This window comes from Nanorana parkeri, unplaced genomic scaffold (assembly GCF_000935625.1).
Source record: "Nanorana parkeri isolate BGI_ZX_2015 unplaced genomic scaffold, ASM93562v1 scaffold77, whole genome shotgun sequence".
NCBI classification, from domain to species: Eukaryota; Metazoa; Chordata; class Amphibia; order Anura; family Dicroglossidae; genus Nanorana; species Nanorana parkeri.
Window position 1 is genome coordinate 1,479,535 of NW_017306345.1, and position 22,166 is coordinate 1,501,700.

General features: G+C 42.6%; 1 protein-coding gene across 3 annotated transcripts in view; it reads left to right on the forward strand.

Annotated features, from left to right (window-relative positions):
* The first annotated feature begins 778 nt into the window (after positions 1-778).
* The window catches only part of CELSR2 (cadherin EGF LAG seven-pass G-type receptor 2), an 80,745-nt gene continuing 59,357 nt past the window's right edge, over positions 779-22,166 (forward strand). For all 3 annotated transcript variants that reach the window (XM_018576816.1, XM_018576817.1, XM_018576820.1), the window contains exon 1: positions 779-4,444. In XM_018576816.1, coding sequence (XP_018432318.1) covers positions 952-4,444 — 3,493 coding nt within the window. In that variant the 5' untranslated portion in view covers positions 779-951. The remainder of the gene's footprint in view (positions 4,445-22,166) is intronic.

The following is a 22,166-nucleotide window of genomic DNA, read 5'->3' on the forward strand; positions in this document are numbered from 1 at the left end:
AAATCCTGTATTATAATAATATTAATGTATGGCCATGGTAGAAAATGGAATGAGGGTTCAGAAAACGAGCATTTTGGAAGGAAATTCTACTAGTGTATGGCCTTTTTTAGTTAGCCTCTGTATGATGTTTACAGGCTGATCAGGATATGGAAATGAGACATTGCAGTTCCCTGATGTATTGGGGAAAATCGATGAGCTGGTGTGCAGTGCACTTGTCTAGGGAAAGGTAGATTTAAATTTCCAGCCTTGGTGTACCCTCCCCCTCTGCTCTCCAGCCACCCCCCTCCCTCCTTCCCTGCCCATGCCAGTTCTCATTCATTCTGCAGCTGAGCTCCGTACACTCCCGCAGTATCATGCTGCGTGCAGTTGGCCACCTCCGAGCCCGGGCACTTCTATTGTGGATGGCATCGCATTAATCGGGCTTGAGGCTGTGCAAAACAACCTGCGTACCCTGGCGGACCCCACATGGAATTACCACTTTAAGGAAACGAACCGTTCTTGGATTTCAACCTGAGCAGGATCATTAAGAGCAAGCTGCAACAATTCCGGATTAAGGAGAAGGTAGACGGGGAGTCTTATTTACAAACTCGTCTCCGGTCATTGCATTCTGCTTCCTGGAGCGACCAGGCTGCAGACAACAAGGAAGCCTCCCACATCGTGTACACAGGAGGACTGATCCCTACACACCGAAAGCAGGACCTTGAAATGTGTTCCCATCCAGCCCAGTAAGCCGACCCTTCCATACTGCATGTGATGGAGACAGACTGGGCCCCATCACCTGGACTGGTATGCTCTATTATTGGTTTCTTAGCAAGGATTCCTGCACACAGCTGTCTCTTGTGATTTGGAAGGCGATCAGAGCCCTTTAGGTCTATATGCCTGGAACATTTGTCACCTCTTGTGGTCGGAAGGACATTCTTCCAGCAAAGGCTAGAAAAAAAGCAAAGAAATATGGATATTATATGCAAACCATGCTTATGTAGGGGGAAGTGGCCTGGGAATCGATTGATGGCACCTGTATCCCATCCAGGCCCCTTTCCAGGCCCTTGGAGACATGGCTCTACGGGGACAGCTACGGTTTTTGTTTTGTTACTGTTTTTAACCATGGCACTGGGCATTCCCCATACTGTTTTACAGGGAAACTGTTCACTGTCTGTAATACAAGAGGAAAGTACTAAAGTGATCTTCACAGATACCTCATCACTGATGTTGTCATGGACGTGTACATCTCCTGTCCCCACAGCGATCCCATCCATCTCAACGATCACCAGCCTAGTTCATGCAACTGTCCCATTAAGACCACACTCCCGACTAAATATCCTTACCATGCTTCATCCAAGACCTGGCACTCTTGACAAGCCCTCTCAGGTTTGCCTCATTCCAAAATTAGCATTATTAACACTTCCAGATGTGCAGCCATCACCTTGGGGCTCGTGCCAATTGAGGTGCCAAACTGTTGGCAGTCATGGAGCAGTTTTATCTAATGGCATACTGTTTACGTCACATTACCGCTGCCTTAGTCATCATAGTTCTCTTGATTTGAAACTACGTTGCCAGATGTGCGGTTACCCTGTAAGAGAAGCCTTTATGTTATATTGGAGAATACATCTGTCTCAGTTATTCATGGAAGTACCTGATGCTCCCAGAGTGCCTAGAGGGAAAAGAAATATTAATATCAGCCCTCAATTCCAAACACTAACCTATCAAGTGTCTGTACCTGAAAACAAACCTCTAGGGACATTTGTAGTGCAACTGAGGGCTACAGACCCAGATGCTGGAGAATTTGGACAACTGGAGTACTTCATGGATGCACTCTTTGATAGTCGCTCATCCAGTTTCTTTGTTTTGGATCGGAATACTGGTGTGGTGACCACCACAATGGAACTGGATAGAGAGACCAAGGCCACTCATGTTTTCAGAGTGACTGTAATGGATGCTGGCATCCCCCGTCGTACTGCAATGGCCACACTGACTGTAACAGTCAGTGATACAAATGACCATGACCCAGTTTTTGAGCAATCTGAATACAGAGAAAGTGTAAGAGAAAATATGGAGGTTGGCTATGAAGTAATGACTGTACGTGCTACTGATGGGGATTCCCCAGTCAATGCCAATATAGCTTATCGTTGTGTATCTGGAACAGGGGAAGCGTTTGAAATTGACTCTCGTTCAGGAGTCATCAGAATGAAAGACTCAGTGGACAGAGAGAAAAGAGCATTTTACGAACTAGTGATTGAGGCAGATGACCAAGGACGTGATCCTGGACCACGTAGCTCTACAACTACTGTGTATATATCAGTTGAGGATGAAAATGACAATGCACCACAGTTCAGTGAGAAACACTATGTGACACGTGTACCTGAAGACACTGTTCCTGACTCGCAAATCCTAATCGTAACTGCAACAGATAATGATCAAGGAGTTAATGCAGCAGTGCACTATAGTATTCTGAGTGGCAACGCTCGTGGCCTATTTTCCATTGATTCTCAGTCTGGTACCATCTATTTGTCAGGTTCCCTTGACTTTGAGACAGGGAGGGACCACACTCTAAGGATAAGAGCACAAGATGGCGGACGGCCTCCATTGTCCAATGTTACTGGCTTGGCTACTGTCCAGGTTCTAGATGTAAATGACAATGCACCTGTTTTTGTAAGTGGGCCATTTCAAGCTGCTGTTTTAGAGAATGCTCCCCTAGGTTATTCAATACTACAGGTTCAAGCACTAGATGCAGACTCTGGTGAAAATTCCAGACTGGAATACAGACTTACAGGAGAAGCTGGACCATTCTCCATTAACAACAACACTGGTTGGATTATAGTGCAGTCAGAGTTGGACAGGGAAGAGATTGAATTTTACAATTTTGGAGTAGAAACATGTGACCATGGTCAGCCATCACTATCCTCTTCTGCTGCTGTAAGTGTGCAGGTATTAGATGTTAATGACAATGCCCCTGAATTCACTCAAAGTGAATATCAAGCTCGACTGAATGAAGATGCTGCTGTTGGAACCAGCGTTATGACAGTTTTAGCATTGGATAGGGATTTCCATGCAACCATTACCTACCAGATTACATCTGGCAATACTCGACATCGCTTTTCCATCTCAAGCTTAGCAGGTGGCGGTGGCCTCGTAACATTGGCATTACCACTGGATTATAAATTAGAGAAGCAGTTTACATTGACTGTAACAGCATCTGATGGAATGAGAACAGATACTGCACGTGTTGCGGTGAATGTGACCGATGCCAACACTCATAGACCTGTCTTTCAGAGTTCTCACTACACAGTGAGCGTGAGGGAGGACCAGCCTGCAGGAACCACGGTGGTGATCATCAGTGCTTCAGATGAGGATACTGGAGAGAATGCTCGTATAACCTATGTGGCGGAAGAAGGCATGCCACAATTTGACATTGACCCTGACACTGGGGCTGTTACAACAACCATGGAGTTGGACTATGAAGTTCAAGTTTCATACACTTTAGCCATAACTGCCCATGACAATGGCATTCCTCAAAAGTCTGATACTACTTATCTTGAAATTCTAGTAACTGATGTCAATGACAATCCCCCGGCCTTTCAGCGGGCATCCTACAGCGGTACAATTCCAGAAGATGCACCTGTTTACACAAGTGTTCTTCAGATATCTGCCACTGATCGTGACTCAGGTCTTAATGGAAGAGTTTTCTACACCTTTACAGGTGGAGACGATGGTGATGGAGATTTCACAGTGGAGTATACCTCAGGTATTGTGAGGACACTGAGACAGCTTGATCGAGAGAATGTTGTACAATATCGACTCAAAGCTTTTGCAGTCGACAAGGGTCATCCAACGCCACATCGCACTCCCACTGAAATTATCATCACAGTATTGGATGTTAATGACAACGCCCCAGTATTTGCTAAAGATGAACTGGAAGTAATGGTGTTGGAAAACAGCCCACTTGGTCCACCACTTGCTATTATTACAGCCACTGACCCCGATGAAGGTGTTAATGCTCAAATTATGTATCAGATTGTTGAAGGCAACATTCCAGAAGTTTTTCAGTTGGATATATTTTCTGGAGAGCTGACCGCATTGGTTGACTTAGATTATGAGGAGAGACCGGAGTATCTGATAGTGGTTCAAGCAACCTCCGCTCCATTAGTCAGTAGAGCTACCGTTAGAGTGCGCTTAGTAGATGTTAATGACAATGCTCCAACTCTAAGTAACTTCAGGGTTGTCTTTAACCATTATATTGGCGGTGGTGGTGGCAGTTTTCCACGTGGAATAATTGGAAAAGTGCCAGCACAAGATCCTGATATTAGTGATTCGTTGAGCTTTATATTCCTCCAAGGGAATGAATTAGGCCTGCTTCTACTGAATGCAAGTACTGGGGAGCTACAGCTAAGTCACGACCTTGACAGCAACCGACCACTAGAGGCAACAATGGAGGTGGCAGTTACAGGTAAGGTGTTTGTTTTTATACTTTATAAATGTATCATTTTGAAATCTCAAAACTATTTTAGACCCCGTTTACACCGGGGCGGTTCGGCTGCACGGATCCGCCGACATGAACTATCCCATACTTTGCTATGGGGACCGTTCATGCGGCCGCGCGATCCGAACCCGCCCCCGCCCAAACTGCTCCCTGCACTATTTTTGCCACGTTGATCAGTGTGGTTTCCATACAGGTTTCAATAGAACCGCGAAGATCAGCAGGGTTTTGGGCGTTTTTAATTGCGTTTTCAGCGCTGAAACGCAATTAAAAACTCCCAAAACCTCCCTTGCGAGATCAGCGTGGTAACCGTGCTGATCCGCAACAACCCTGGTGTGAATGGGGTCTGAAGTCCTTTACAATTAAAGGAGTGTAGTAAAGCAATACATCTAAAAGACAAGAGTCCAAAAGTGTTACTAAGGGGTCTATCTATAGATGTTTTCACACAAATTTCATCCAGGATCCACACATTTTTTTCTATTTGAATTCAATTGAAAAAAGACATTCCTGGGTGAAAGTTGTGTGAATCTTAAAAACATTTATAAAATAGACCACTTCGTTTCAGTTTACGTTTGTGCCTAAAAAAAAAAAGATGCATGATTTATATATATATGTTTTTTCTTTCATAATTCTTTAAATTAATGTTTATTTTTGTATTTACAGTTTTCTTTTATTTACCATCTTTGTAGATGGGCTGAAAAACTATGTTCTCTTGAAGTTGCTGTGACCTGCACTGTTCTGTGCCATGCCTATCTGGCAGTTGCTATCATGTTAGGCTTTGACTATGTTCACACCAGCAGGTACTCACGTGCAGTGTACTCACGTGCAGTGTACTGAATGTGCAATGTTAATCAATGGTTTATTTTTCTAGGAAACATTACCAAACACTAATGTAAACCAATATACATAAATTTTATAAAATTCAAGTAATTTACCTTTAGGTGATGTAAAAGCATATAAACTGAAAGAAAACATCACAAGCACTGCGGTAAATAAAAACCTATTATTCTTTTGCTCCTTGCTTCAACATGCTTTTACATGCAGAAGAAAACTACCTGCATATGAATGAAGTCTTTGTCGGAGGAGTGTTTTGATATGCTGAATGTAGTGTTTTGGGGATTTGATCTTTCCTCCATGCTTGTTAGGGGTAAGAGCAGTCACTGATAAAATCTTTGCTGATATGGTATAGTTTGCCTAAATGGTCCCATGCAGCGAAGAGGGCCAGTCATATTTGCTTTATACTAGAACAAGAAATATTGTGCCTATTCGTTGGATGGAATGAAATGCTGAATTTTATACAAATTCTTAGGGGTTCATATAGAGTATGTATGTGGTGTACAGTGCAGCCTACAGGTTGTAGTTTCCCATATGTAATATACTGCACAGAATAAGGAATGCAATTGCCAGATTGTATAATAGAAAACTTCTTGTATAATGTAAAATGGTCCACTGTATGTATATTGCACAGAGAGCAAAGGTCCAGTTTCTGTTCCATGCACCATGATCTACTGTACATAGTGCAGTGGCCAGACGTTGGTTTACACAAGAGTCTAAATATTTAGTCTTAAGGTATTCTAATTGTGCAGGCTTCCTTGTGGAAAAAAAATAAAGCCTATCCGTACGTAGGAGCGGAAGAGATATATATTTTAAAGCCTGTCTCCAGGAAAATTTAAAAAAGTACCCTTACAGTGGGGCTACCCTTGGCATTAGTTTTTACCTAGAGGACCAAAGTAAACCACTTTTACCCCCTGCGCTCTGGTGGAGTTGTAAAGGTGGTTTACTCGGACCCCTAGACCTAAATGAGCAATTAACCCAGTGTGGGGGTAGCCCCACTGCAACGGGAGTTTTTTTTGGTTTGCTTGGAGATAGGCTTTAAAATATGCAAATGTATATTTTCTTCCACTCCTAAACCTTAAGAGTACAAAAGTACAGTATCCTGTAGTTGTTTGCATTTTTTAACACCAGCCTCAGGCACTCTATTGTCAGACATATGACTGTCATTTTCAAATTGGTCTCCACTAAAAAAAAAAGGGTCACTTAAAAAATGTAAACAAACTTGATCTGTTAGCTTTTGTGAATTGAGCCTCAATGTGTTTTCATCAGGGGGTCAGGCAGTTGGCAGAAAAGCAACTTTCAGAGCAACAGACAGCCGGACTCTCCCGGACGATCCAGGAGTCTCCCGCTATTAGATAGCGGCTCCCGGGCCACCGGGGAGAGAAACATTTTCTCCCGGAAAGGTTTACTCTGCTCGATCGAGCAGAGTAAACCTTTCCCTGCTCTATTTGTTTTTTTCTGAATCGGGGCTGCCATCAGTCAGAAAAAAAAAAAACCCAGCATAGGAATGCTTACCTAGATTTCTATTGGCTATTTCACTTTGCAATAGCCAATAGCAAATTAGCTATTGCACCTGCACACTGCTGCTGTCAATCAGCAGAGGGGGACCTTAAGTTCTCCATCAGGCCCTCTTCTAGTGATTGACAGCAGCAGAGGGTGGGTGAAATAGCCAGCATGCTATTGGATATTGCAAATTGAAATAGCCAATATCAATCTAGCTATGCATTCCTATGCTGATTTTATGTTTTTTTTCATTCTGACGGCAGCAGCTGTCAGAATAAAAAAAAAAAAAAAACCTGCAGATAGCAAAGAAGCTTTTGCTTCCTGTGCTATTTGCCATCATTTCAGAGGGGTGCTCTCCCTGGGGTTGGTGCAGAGGGCACCTCCCGAAAAAGAGAAGGGCACCTCCCTGAAATTGCTTTTTTCAGGTTGGGATCCCTGGAGTAAAGCTGGCCATACACCCATAGAATTTAATTCAAGAACCAAAAAGAAAAAAAACATTTTTGGAACGTTCGTTCAATCTTGCTAAAAATTAATGAGGTCGAATTGACAATTGTTTTCGACAATGGTGACTAAAAAAATGTAGGCGGCACACAGTTTTTTTTTCTCAATGATTGAAATTCTAGCTGTGAATGTGGTTTTCATCATCATTCGATCGATGAAATGAAAACGAACTCTGGTGGCATTATTGAATGTCCTGATCAGATTTTTTCGTATGAACATTTGTATGAAAATGTACCAGTGTATGGCCAGCTTACATACTTTCTTAGTTGTTTCGCCTTTATTTGGATATCAATAAAATGAACATTTAGTTTTTTTGGGTTTTTTTTTGCATACCTTATTTCTCTTTTCTTTCCCAGTCTTCTGACAGTGGCCATGTATACGAAGGGCAGGTTACTAGCTCTTCTTTTACTTCCTTGATTTCTGGCACATGTGACTAGACATATGACCATGCGCATCATCTCAGGGGAGGAAAATGCCTTTCCCTGAGATCGCCTGAGATTATAGATGAGATTTCCCAGCAATCCCAGTGTGCATTGCTTTGGCAAACTGAAGTAATTTTTTCCCTTTCAAAACTGGAATTAATTGCTCTGCAAGTGTAACTATTTCAAAATCACAGCATTTTACACCTGACATGTCTGTTATTATTAATCATCATACATAGAGGAATGCATTAGAATTTAGTTTTGAGTGTAAAGGTCTGTTTTTACTACAAATCCCAGCATGCCTCTGGCTCTGGGAGTCATACCTATAACTGTCAGTATTGCAATGCCTCATGGGACTTGTAATTCCACACCAGTTGAAGGGCTGGAGTTGCCAACACCTGGTATATACAGTTGTCACATGAGATATGACATCCAGAAATCAGTATCTTAGCTTGTCTTCTGCAGTGCAGCATATTTACTAACAGACTGTGGTCTGCAATGGACATGATGGTTTTGGGGTTGCCATTGTTTTGCAGACATTTTAGGGGAGCTTGCAGTTAATGACAGCATCTTTGAGGTGGATTCTGCTGGCACCACACTGTCTGTAAATACTGTCATCAGTCAGTATTCACATTAAGCATTGGTGATACTAGTCTATGACCTAAATAAGGCGGCATGAAGTTGGAATATGGATGTAAGGGAATGACCTCACTGTGTGTAATGTGTATGGGACCTTAGGTACCTCGACCCTACCACTTTTTTCATGACGCTACTTTTATACAGCACAAAAACGCAAGTGGCAAGTGTGACTATAACCTAAAGCTTCATTCACACTTGCCTCTTGAAGATAAGCATAATCTCCTTTAATTGATCCACAGTACACTCATTCGTTAAGAATCGGGTCCATGTATGGAAAAATGTTCCAGTGTTAGCTAAGTTGTTTTTGGCATCTAATTTATGAAGTACCATTAATTGGTGAAGTGTGGCTTTGATATCAGTCAATGTGGGAAGTTGAGGTGTGAGCCAGTCGTGTAAGATGTGTTTTTTGACCGCCAATAGACAGTAGTGTTCCCACTGGATTAGAGATTCTACCCTACTCTGTTCAGAAGCTATTGGGGAATGGAAGAGACATATTACTGGGGAGCATTCCCTCAGCCTGTCTATATATGCAGAGAAAAATCAGGCTAGATGCTGTGTTAATGCTTCTAGATGTGTTAAATGAAGTGCGTTTACATGAGTTTGTGTGCGTTTAGATGCATCTGGTTACAAATCCTAGCATCAAATTGCATGAGTCTACATGCGTTTTGGTGCGTTTAGAAGTTGAAATAAATTCCTGGAAGCACCCGGAATCTATTTCTTGTAAACTCAGCTAAACTGACTGCAGATAAAAGCATCTTAACGCAACGTGTGAAGAGATCCATTGGAAATCATTAGATGCATATATAAGTGGTTTCGAAAACCATTATAAACGCATCTATTAACACCTAGCGTGAATGTAGCTCTACATGTGTATGGGTTTTTCCTGTGCTGAATTGTGAGTGCTGCTGTCCTTTTCTATTATGTACTAATGTGTGCAAATTGCTTTCAAATGATAAAGAAATGACAAATATTAAGCCTGCATTTTTCTCCCTCTTAAAGCAGAAATCCAGGGAAATGTATTCTTAATCCCTGCATTAGGGCTACCCCCGCACTGTAAGGGTTACATGCTCATTTTTATCTAGGTTCAAAAAAAATACATTTATATTTAGTCGATCCTCCAATCCCGCTTGCTCTTAGACCAGTCCCTTTCGCCTCTCTCCCCCTCTGTTGCAGCGGTCTAAGGTCCCTAAGTCATCATATTCTGTACACTGTGTATAGGATGTGAGGACACCGAGGGACATTCCATGTGTGCAGTGGAGAAGAGAGAAGTAGAAGGGATAGGTCTAAGAAAGTCGGATCGAAGGTTCGGGTGAGTATAATTTTGGTATTTGAACCTAGATAAAAATGAGCCCAACTGCAAGGGTTCAAAATAATTTTTCTCAGAGTTCTGCTTTGAAATGGGCAAATTTTAAACAATAATGATGTCATCGGAACAGACGGGGTGGGTACAGCTGGCTCTGCCTCTAGGTAGGCAGAGCCAGCTGTCAGCCACGCAGCTGGGCGGATCCCAGCATAATTGTCGGGATCCGCTTCATCTGCGGCGTCTCAGTATACCGCGAGCTGCAGCTCGCGGTATACTGAGCCTAGGGTGATGGGAGGACGCTAGTTTGTGTCCTCCCGTTACCCTAAGGAGAACTATGGGGAAAAGCCTTAACCCCATAGTTCTCCTTTAAATGTAATCTTTCAATCTGCATCTAAAAATGTCCAAAGTTTATATGTGTTATTGAGCATTTTATATTCTAATCCAATCCACTTTAAATATTAGCACCTCATCCTTTTTATGTTTTATTTTTATCCTGTTGCATTGTTTTACGGAATTCACACTTAACTTGTTGCAGCATCACGCTGTCATTGATTGCACCCCTAAGCACTAACTTTGTGGTATGCGGTGGGCCTGCAACTTTTTTTGTACATTAGGCAACCCATCTAAAAAAAAACAGGCTGCCTTAACACAATATGCTGTCCAAGGGAAAGAATGTGAGAACTGGCTGTTATGTTCACCCTTTGGCTTCAACACTTTGAATGTCTATCCCAGAAGAAGTATGCAGAGATCTTGAACTTTCCTGATCTGCATATTTGTTAGTAGTTAAAGGCTACCCCCCACGGTAAGGGTTAAATGCTTGTTTCTAGCTAGGTTCCAAAAAATTTGTACGCACTCGAACCTTGAATCCAGACGGCTATGACAGCGCTCCCTCCAGCCTGTCTCCTCTTCTGCTGCAGCGATGGGATGTCTCTCAGTGTCCTTTTACACTGTATAGAACGTGATGAATAATGAGAATAGATCTATGCCTCTTAGAATAGTGGTAAAGCTTCCCTTTTATCTCAATGCAAAATATATAGAAAAGTAGCAATTTATTTATTTGAGCAAAATGAATCAATTCCACAAACCACCTAGATATCAAACCGAACCATACATCCCCTTTAAAAAACGTAAAAATTCCATAGAAAAGGGACAAGAAAGAAAAGGGCTGTGCAACATATCAAATATCAAAATACCTGCAGGCAATGGTATCAGGTATATAAATGCATCAGAAAAATTGCAGCAAATGTGAGTATATCCCAATCCTCACGGGTAGTCTGTCATGGGGGAGCTCCAAAGGTGTCCGTATGAGATTATATGTATAATGCTCTTTATGTATCAACAAAGTAAAGATGACTGCATGGAACATATACAGGGTTATTCACTTACCTGCCAAAGGCAGCCGAGTGAATAACCGAGCCAAACTGAAGTGAGCCGAACGACGTTCGGCTATTCACTCCGGCTGATTTCAGCCATACATCGGCGGAAATCAGCAGTGCATCGGCTGCCTGTCGTTTGCGTGGAGATCGGTCGGCTTCAGCTGGCCGTTCTCCACGCTTCGGGTGTCACTTCGGCTTGGCTGAGCATATGCCTTTAGCTCGGCTGAGCCGCTCGGCTGCTGTACATTGTGAATAGCCCGTACAGCAGCCCTTCGGGTCGACTGAACCGAAGGGCAGAGGCGGTCGAACAGAGCCGGAGGATCAGCCGAAGTTATGTCTGGATCCTTTGGTTCTTTAGTGAATAACCCCCCATAGACATCGCATCAGTACTGTGCTGGATTGGGTGTAGATCAGTACGTCCTGGAGGATGGGATCCACCACATCCCCTGTTATACCTCTGTGTACAGCCACCAATGGTATATAGCTGGTTATACAAACATCCTGCACGTTGTCCAATATGTCAATATTCAATATGAACAAAACAAATATGAATGGAACAGTCTCGCCATATTCATATGCAGCTCCCAAAGTTCCTTGGGTCAAAAGTCTTCCACACGAAATCCAGTGTGTAAGGGAAAATAGTATCCAGACTCACATAGATGTCATCTAGTACGGTGTATAGACAGTCCAACTGGCATTTCAAACAAACGTTGCACAGCCCAATAGCCACTATGTTACTAGAACGTGATGACTCAAGGATCCTTAGTGGAGGGGGAGAGAGGCTCCAGGGACCGGTCTAAAGAGCTGGCCGGCTCTAAGGATTAGGTCAGTGTAACTTTTTTTTTTTTTAACATAGATACAAATGAACACCTAACCCTTGCAGTTCTGGGGTAGCCCCACTGCTAGGGTTAAGAAAATTTTTTACTGGAGTTGTCTACATGTGTAGATCTATTTTAACCTGCTCATCTGTACCAACTACTTTTGCTCTGCAGTCCAGCCATGTTTGTTTCCCTGATGATGATTTATTATCATTTGTATAGTGGAATGATAGTTCTCTTTTGTATGAGGAATGTGCCTGTTGCTGAAGATTTTTGGCATACTTGAATGTTTGCTATCAGTATATACTATTGGATTTTCTGCTCTGGGCATTGCTTTGAGACCTAGGACATGGCTGCAGAGAGATCTATAGTTTTTATGTGTGTCAGAAGATCTGTAAGTAGACTTGCATTAAATCAAACACAAAGAAATGGTAAAACATGGTATGCTCACTATGCTGCAGTTTTTCTTGATGCTTTTCTGCAGTTTCTGTCCATGCAGATGACAAAGTCCTATTCTAGGCTGCATCTCTCCTATAGTATAACAAATGTAGGATTATACAAACATAGGAAACATAATAGTCCTATCAACTAGCCTAAGGCCCATGCTAAAAGTTTGACTCTACAATCTCTATGTAATCTTCTTTGGACTTGCCGACAAATGTAATGTATTTATATCCAGTCAGGTAATATATACCCATTTGGATATAAATTATTTATTTAGGTAGGCCCTTACGCTACATAGTAGTTGGGAAGTTTTAACCTGGTTACATATATAAAAATATATACATTTCAAATCTGACAAATATTTATTGTTTTTCATCACTTTTTCGACACTTGAAATTATTTTATGGTTTTGATTGAAAGATTTGTTTGGAAAATACAACTGTGCTTAGGAATTATAATTCTATATGAAAATTGTTATACTGTTTTTTTTTTTTCATTTTTATTTGAATCTGTTCTCTTAGGCCCCATGCGCACCTGTGTATTTTGTTGCGCAATTCCTGAAGCACAACACAGCACCTGAAAAACGCTCCGATTTAAAAGTCCATGGGGCCAAATAATTTATGATTCTGCACCTGTATTACAAATTGTACAAAAAATGTGAGTAAAAACTTGCAAAAACAGCCTCTAAATTGTCTGGCTATGCTTAGGTGGAAATAGGGCCTTATTCAGACTTTAGGGGCCCAATCATACTAACCCTTCTGCAAAAACGCTGTGTTTTTAGTGGGCGAGCTAGTGCGTTGTGGCAGTTACAATGCACACTGCCGGAGCTGCCACTATTTACATTTCTTTTCTATTTTAAAAAAAACTTTATTGGTAGGGTACAGTTATTGAATTGTACAATTAAACGTCCAGTTTTACAGCACAGCAAACTTCCCATCACATCCTCGTTGTGGTGTGAACTTGGCATATAGAGAACAATGGTTTTCTATGTGTTCTAGCGGTGTCCTACACTGATCTGGTTCGTTAAAAGGCAGGTCACCACTGTATGTGTGAACAGGCCCTTAAACTAATTCCCTGCCCCTCATAGGAGGCACCATAAGGTCACAACAGTTTACAAACTGGCCTCCTCTTTGCGGTGCATGCCACCCTGCATAAAGTCCTTTGCATAGTCCTAGGCACACACAGACACCTAATAGTAATTTGGCCTGGCAATATGTCACCCTGGCAATGAACGCAGTAAAAGGGGGGCTGGTGAGTATTCTCCCTATGCTGCAGACATTTTTCTCTAGGCTCCAGTGCCACAGCTTGAGAGAGCGGACATTTTACATTTGCATACCATCTGGCACCTTATGGTGACTAGTAGGCGGGGAAGGGCTTTGTTTAAAAGTGCTCTTGTATCATGCCAGGAGCAATGCCAATCCCTGCTTGTTAAAAAAGCAAAGCATCCCTAATATAGTTTTTTTTTTTTTTTAGGGACGAGTTCCATGAAATGAGAACAAATTCAACATTTCTGTTTGAGCAATATTGTTTCATGTGTATATGCTGCTCAATATGCAGCTTGATGGCCTCCGTGCTCTTGTATGTAGGTTACAGGTCCACTGTAAAGAGCGGTGCACTCATGCTGTTGAGAGTGTGGATAAGTTAGAATGCTCCATAGCTTTCCTTGGCTCAGCTTTCAGCTTTTACACCCAGGTTTTGAATTGACATAAAGTAGTGACCTCATAGCACATATCCAATTACTGTGACATGGAACCTGTTCTTCTGTATACCTTTTGTATTTCTTCTCCTACTGATCTGCTGCAGGGTTCTTTCTCTCGCCTGCTTCAGCAGAGTTTGTTCTTCTACTGTGTGACTTTTAGGCAGGGATGCATTTGCACATTACTCTTTTTGTGTGTGAAATCAAATGTTAGCTTTTGTGTAGAATGTTTGTTTTTATCCTTGATTTTTCTTTTAAAGCTGAACCCTCTATATCTATAATGCCCAATCTGTGGCCCACTGGCACTTATTGTGCTGTCATCAGGGTCCCTGCAGACAGTTGTCTATAGAGGGGCTGTAATAGTTGTGATCTCTAGCTTTCTCACGTAAGATGTCTACAGTCTATGACTGTCTCCTGAAGGATGTCCCCTGTCACTAACAACTCCTAAAACATGTTCTCAATCTCTGACCATGTTGTGCAGCATTTCTGCACTCTCTGACTATCTAATTTTGCTAGTCTACAGTCTCTGACCGCTTTCTGTAGCAATACAGTTAATTAATATTATGTGCAGCACTTAGGTGATGGTTGGGGCTGCTCTTGAGGCCAGAAAAGCTGACTACCACTGCTCTATTACGCTAATGTATGTGTTATGTAGAGTATATCTTCATATAGAGTGTTCTTTCCATATACATTCCATACTTTAACAGATGCAAAAAACAGACTTCAATGGCTTTGGGTTCATTTTGTTTTGTTTTGTTTTTTTACCTTCTAAAAGGAGAAGTATTGGGAGAGTAAAATAGACTTTTCCCAATAGTTAGAGCTGGCGTGTGACACTGCAGCTGTCACACACAGGCTCTATAGATTGAGATTATAAACCACTCATCGCTCAGCTCATGGCTTCTCCTTGCAGAGCGTGGACTGTCAGTCACCGCTCCTCGCAGGAATTCCACCTCCCCTCTTCATTCCTCCAGCACTCATTGAAGGGACAGACAGGGGTGGGGCAGGCACACCTGGCTCTGGCTCTAGAGAGGCAGAGCCAGCTGTCAATCAGGCAGCGGGATAGATGCCGACAATATTGTCAGGATCTTCCCGAGCTGCAGCGTGGCTCTGTGCATGTCAGCATAAAGCGGCCAGTAGCCCGCTAGATGCTGAGTTTGAGGTATAGGAGTACATTAGTAAATGTACTCCTATGACCCAAAAGGGAACTAAAGCCAAAAAAATGTTTGGCTTTAGTTCTCTTTTATACTGAGGTTTTATGTCTTTATTTTTTTATATGTATTCTATGTGTTTTATATACAGATTTTCCAAGTCAACCATAATACATTGGTGTCCAAATGTATTATGGATTTTCTAACTACACAGCAGAGTCCATTTTTTTTTTAGATTTTTTTCTGTAATTGAAATGTAACACATGCAGAGAGGGAGAATGGAGGGGGACGAGTCCCTCCCCTGTCACTTTCAGCTGTCCCTCTGTGTAATGTGAGCTTGAACATTTTTATTTGGCAAAGCAGTTAAGGCTAGCATGGTAAACCTGTAAAAACAGCAGCCTAGTGCTTTACTTGCAGACTGGAAATGTATTTAAAACTTTTTTTTTCCTTTTTAATTCTTAGGTCTTGTTCACACCAAATGCAGAGCAGATCCGGTCAGGTTTCTGCACACGCACGCTAGTCTTTTAGATGCGTTTTTGACGCGTTTTTGGCTAAAAAGTTTAACATGGGCTTTCAGTGCGTTCCAGGCATTTGCATGCGTTTTTGATGCGTTTGCAGGTCCAGAGCAGATCCATAGCAGGTAAAATAGGGCCTGCTGCAGTTTTTTTTACCTGTTCTGGATCTGCACGCTGCGATGTGAACTGGAGATAAAAATACCATAGGAATACATTGGACGCAGTTTTGATCCGGTCTGCTCTGCACCTGCTCCGCGCTTGGTGTGAACTAGCCCTAAGACTAGGTTCAAACCTTGGCGATTCCGATCCGCGCGGCAATCCGTGCGGTTTTGTTCATGATTGCCGCGCGATCGGGAGTTGCCAAGGTGTAAACCGATTGCACTGTGTGTGCCATTATTTTCTTATGGCACCCCAGTCGCGCCGAGCGGATTGTGCGGTTTTCCGTCCCGATTTCGCCCGTGCAAGTGAACACGCACGTCGCGTTTCGCAAAAAAAGGTACTTGCACCTTTTTTGTAGCGATTGCTGCGCGGATGGCACTCCATTGAAATCATTGGGGCCGAGCGGCAATCACTGTGTGCATTCACACACGATCGCGCAGCCACGGGACGTTCGTCCCGGTTGTCGTGCAGGTGTGAACCTAGCCTAAACATAATACAGGAAATATATACAAAATTGCATTACGCTCCTCTCTCCCCTAAACTGATCTCTACCATTTATTCCCAACTGACCTTAAGGGACCTTAAAAGCCACAAAACTGAGGAGAATTGGTTACAAATTTGGTCCACTGTTGCCTCTTTCCCTTTCAATATAACTTCTGCAGAAGTGGCATTTAAAGGTCTCACCCGCTGGTACTTAGTGCCATCAAGGTTGGCGTATTTTCATCCCTCCCATTCTGACAGATGTTTTCGGGTTTGTAACAATGTTGGAGATGTGTTGTTCATCTAGTGGTCCGGTCCTATGATACACAGATTTTGGACCAAAGTGCTTAAAGTGACATTAAAGGCAAAAATGTTTTTCCACTTCCCCAATGCTAATGTAAGGACTTACCTTAAATGATGCCTCCTTATCCGATTATCTTCTTCTTTCCTGTAGTTTTCAGGAGTTCCTCCAGCGCTGGTGCCAGTCTCCAATCCAGCGCTGGCTCCTCTCTCTTCCTGGCACTTCCTGTCCAACGGAGTCTGTGTGGGTGCACGCTGCCTCCATTGACTTACCTTGCTTCTCTTCTCGTCTCCTGGCCTAAGATCTGAATTGCGCATGCGCTCGCCCCATGATGCTTTTTTGGCCGCCCGGGAATCTTCAGATCTTCGGACAGGAGTGCGCAGCGGAGATATAGGTAAGTTTAAACTCCTTTGTTACCTTTTTTTGTTGTTGTTTTTTTTGCATATATCTACTGTTTGTAGCAGTAGATATATGCAAAAAAAGGCGAGTGTTTAAATATCCTTTAAACTTCTCCAAACTTTATTCCATAGCCCTTTCCCGAGGGATCCTTGGTTCATCCTTTACCTAAAGCCTACCTTTCTAACTAAACATCAATACAAACTGTCTACTTACATGTTATTGGCAACTAAGCAAACCATTGTCGGCCTGAAAAACACTATTCACTCAATTCGCTGAAGTTAAACAGTGCATTGACCTGTTCTTTGTCAATAAGAAACTTACCAACATAGTCTACAAGAGCCTCTGTGCACATGTACTGTTAGATGCTATATCAAGAAATATTGCATGCTTTACTTCAAGGCCACTGGGGCTTATTAGTCAAGCTTCCCCCACTCACTGTGACAACATAGACTTAAAAAGGAAGCATAATATTTTCTAGCTTGGTGCTATCCTAAAGTGACGCTAAACTCAGGAGTTAAATCTTAAAAATGCATTTAAGTACTGTGGCAGTGTAAGCCAACGCCACGGTGTAGTTTGGCAACTATGGCACCAAGGACTCTCAGCCAGAGAAGCTGAGAGGGTCCAGAGAGTAAACCATTTTATAAGGAAGAACCTGGCCTTTCAAATTCTTCCAGGTTTTCAGAATTGTAATAGGGATCTGGAGCTCTGGAGATTTCTTAGAGCTCTGGGTGGGATGAGATCTCCAGTCCTGGGGCCAGGTGTTACCAATGACCAGCTTGGGCTGATCAGGTGGCTGAGAGCAGCCTCATTAGGAAGCCAGCCCAGTGTTCAGGGGGAGTTGTGTTGGAGTCGTGTGTGTGACTCAGACTCAGGTGCGTGCTGGACGCATATGGAACAGCCAGGGGGGGCTGGGAGAGGTCAGGAAGGTCGGTAACTGTTGGACGCACTGCTGGGGGAGCAGTGTGAGTGCCCACGAGGGGAGAGGTCAGGAAGGTCGGTGACCCAAGGAACCTGTTGGACACACTACTGGGAGAGCAGTATGAGTATCACACAGAGGTGTGCTGAGAGGTTTGGAGCTGAGGAAAGCTACTGAGCAATACTAAGGACTGTATATGCTGAAGAAAGCTGATTATAATGAGAAGTGCATGAAATGACAGGGGAAGTCTACACCGGTTGATGGAAAGAGACAATTTGTGTTTGCCCTTATTAAACTATGTTTTACTTGCATTTACTGACTACAGTCGAGTGTCCTTGTTACAGTACCTTTAACTACTAACAAAAATGTATCTTATTAGTGCATTACTCGGCTCTAAGGCTGGGTTCACGCCTAGGCGTATCGAATATGCGAGTTTGTCGTGCGTTTCATGCCGCGCGTTTCCGAGGGCTACCTGGCTGTATCCCAATGGATCCGCGCGGCAAATACGCCCCAAAGAAGCTCCTATACTTCTTTGGGCGTTTTGCAGCGCGTTCCTACGCGCTGTAAAACGCCCAGGTGGGAACCATGCCTATAGGCAATCATTGGTTTTCACATGTTGAGCGTTTTACAGAGCGTAGGAACGCGCTGTAAAACGCCCAGGTGTGAACCAGGCCTAAGTCCTCAAATCATCTCTGAATTGGTGCTGACACTGTCCTTCCTTCTGGAGGGAGGCTACTTTTGGTCTCCATGGCCCCTGTGTGTGTTGTAAAGTAACCACCGCTCCAAGCTCACTCCCGTGATGGACTGCAATCGCAGTACAAATCCGTAAACTAAACGTGAGGTTGTAGTCCATCACGGGAGTGAGCTTGAAGTGGTGTCTACTTTACAACACACGCAAGTACCATGGAGAATAAAAGTAGCCACCCTCCAGAAGGAAGGACAGTGTCAGCACCAATAAAGAGATGATTTGATGATCTTCAGCTGAGTGATATACGAATAAGGTACATTGTAGTTAAGGTGACATTAAACTCTCAGATGTTATTAAATAAAACAATGCTGTAATGTGTGACTTACTATAATCCATGGTAGTTTCCCTTCTCTTTGCGGCACTTTCTTTTAAATCTTCAAATCTTCACATGCTGGGGAGAACTTCCATTTTGCAGCTGACTCCCTCTTCTCTGGTTGTAACATGGAGTCTGTGCATGCTTCTGAGCCAGGACCAGCCAAATAAACATGGGTATGGACTCCCAACTTTCTGAGATGAGAAAGAGGGGCACCTTTTAGCACATTATATGTGGTCAATGGAGGCACCCCTGTCAACCCCCTAGTTATGTCAACTATTTATATGCCCGAAATGATTGGTTAAACCCCCATTTTTTTTCACCATTACTTTTTCCCTATACTGGCCTTTCAAAATAGCAAACAAAATAAGATGTAAGATAAAGTTTTTAGTGCAGAATAATACCTTTGGTACTTAAATCATAGATATCTGTAGATCAGACCATAGAAGGGGACATCTGAGGAGGAAAGAGGTACAGAGGGATTTGGTTCCAAATGAGTGCCATTGTGTAGGGTGACAATGACAGGTCGGCTTAAAATAGTTTTGATATGCTGACTCCGATTGTTGTATTAGCGATTTATCCCTTGCTGAGACCTCTATGCCTGGCCTGTACAAGCAGATATAATCACTGCGGATAATCCTTGTCACATAGCTGAACTCACCAAATACTTTTTCATCCACGAAGTTCTTTATTGAATGTAGCAGGTTTGTTACAGCAGATAACAGGATGCAATAGATGATTGAACAGATGGTCTTTGCAGGTCAAAGATGATAATGTTTCCAAGCGAGCATATTACATTTGGCCCTGCTATAGGCAGCCATGACACCAGAAAGATTCCTTCAAGAAGTAGGGGAAAATACATCATAAATGGGAGGGAACACAGAAAATGTGTGGAGCAATTACCAAAGTGACCACAAGATGGCAGTATATTAAACCAGCTATACTAATACCAATGAACAAATGGCTTCAGGAAAATAAACTATATAAATTCTCAATTCCCATGAATATAAATATCAACCGTGGCTATGCATTGTGTCATATTTCTACAACTGTGTAACAGCATATTTGAGAACTGCTGATTAGAACAATTCCACTGATTCAAGTAACCCACACTAGAAAATGTTCCTAACTCTGACATTAGTTGCAGGTTTGAAAGGCTATAATTTCACTGTTCTGATTTTTTTTAATTTTTTTTGCTTCCATCACACCTGCAGGTCAGAAATCATGAAAACCTGCCAGAATGTTACTTTTTAGCTGGGCAAAATACATTGCTTACTTCGCTAAGCAAAGTGTCCATTCTATCCCCTACTTGCTGATTTTTGTTGCCCTGCAGCATTTGAAAATTCTACCACAAAACTAGTGTGTCGGTGAAGTACTTGTTTCACATTACCTGGAGATCCAGTTACTATCTCTGGAATTTACATTTTTCTCATATGAATAGGTTCCTAAGCTACTCTGGGTGTCTACTTGAGTTCATGATGAAGATAAAATGAAGAAAAAACTAACAGGATTGCAATATGAAATAGCCAATATCAGTCTGGCTATTACTCCCAGCTGCTTACATTCAGTGGGACTGCTTGGCGCCGTGGAGGGGTGGTTCCTTGAGAGTTGCTAATAACTCTCAAGCAACCAGAAACTACAGTTATCCAGCACCTACTGATCCCCATGTGTGCCTGATAATAGGGAGTTTACTGTACATATACATTTGTATAGCTGGAGTTCAGATTTAATACAGGTTTCCTTTATAGAAAATCTGTAGTGAGATAGCTTGGAGACCAACATGACTTTTCAATTTTGAAATAACCAGTTCCCTGGTTCCGATTCAGATTCAATGGCTTTAGTACTGTCTGAGTCAATGGCCTAGAAGGCTCAGTATACAGATTACTAACTTTGACTTCATTCTGACTTTCTAGTGTGCAGTGTGTAAAATAATTCCCTACTTGATCAATCTGCAATTAATTACTGAGAAAGGCAATGAGGATCCATTGAACATTAGGAGCTATAGTGGCTGATCCCCATCTAAGGCAGCAGGGTTAGCAGTGGGCAGGGCCGTCTGCATAATGTGGCAGCCTGAGGTGGTTACCTGAGGCGCATCTAATCGGGTCACGTGGGGGCCATTTCTGGCCAGAGCGTCCCAGGTTGCTAAGAGCTCTTAGCACCCTGTGACACTCTGGCCAGCATCCCCCCCAGCTCCTGACAATTAGTGTAGGAGCTAAGCGGGACATTATTGCCGGCGTCCCACCCAGCTCATTGCAAGTAGTGGCGTCACTGTTCAGGGAGGGATGCCGAACACCCACCATATGGTCTCAGGTGGCAAATAGGTCCAGGGACACCCCTGACAGTGGGGCTGCACCAAGCCCAATACGTGAAACTATTCACAGTACAGGATACATTCAAGAGACAGCTGCATAGATGCCTGTGGATCAACTGTGCAGGCACAACCAAGATTGGAGGCTGAAGCTTCAGGGAAGGATGGGTGGGAAAAAAGTATATATTTTTTAAGTTTTCTATTGTCAGTTTTTAATCTCAACTCATAAAAAAATGATCCGATTTTATATTTAAACTTTCAGGGTCCCCTTTCCCATTCTAATTTGTCTGTACCTTCCTTTTTTACAAGTACTTTAGAAAATGGCGGTAAATTCTGCCAAACTGTTGAAGCAAGAAATTGTCAAATCAAAAAGGTTCACAGCCAGGCCCCTACGATAGGTTTTTTTCTGCAGGGTATGTACTGTACACACATGGGAATATTACATCCCAAGGTACTCAAGCACTTATCATTTCTGTATTTGTTTTTCTGTACGTAATACTTCACTGTTCCTTATCACGCACTGGAATGTATTTCTGCGTGTGCACACCTTTAGTGTAATGAATTGAGCAACCTTTTTTTTTTTTCTTTCTCTAAGTTAAAAGGCACATTATTCCAGCCGGTCTGTTGACACCTGTTGGGGGCAGGGCAAATAGTTGTATTGTATAGTGAAATCCTGCCTGGTAACCAGACCTGAAGGTTCATGGGTGGGGAGGATGGTGACTGTTTTCTAAAAAGTATGGATGAACAAATATTTTTCCTTTGTAGAAAGACATATTTGCCGCTTAGACGTCTTTTACCAAGGTCATTTATTTTCAACTTCAGTTTTCGTCCACCTTGTAGAATTATGTTCAACAGAATTCTGAATCGAG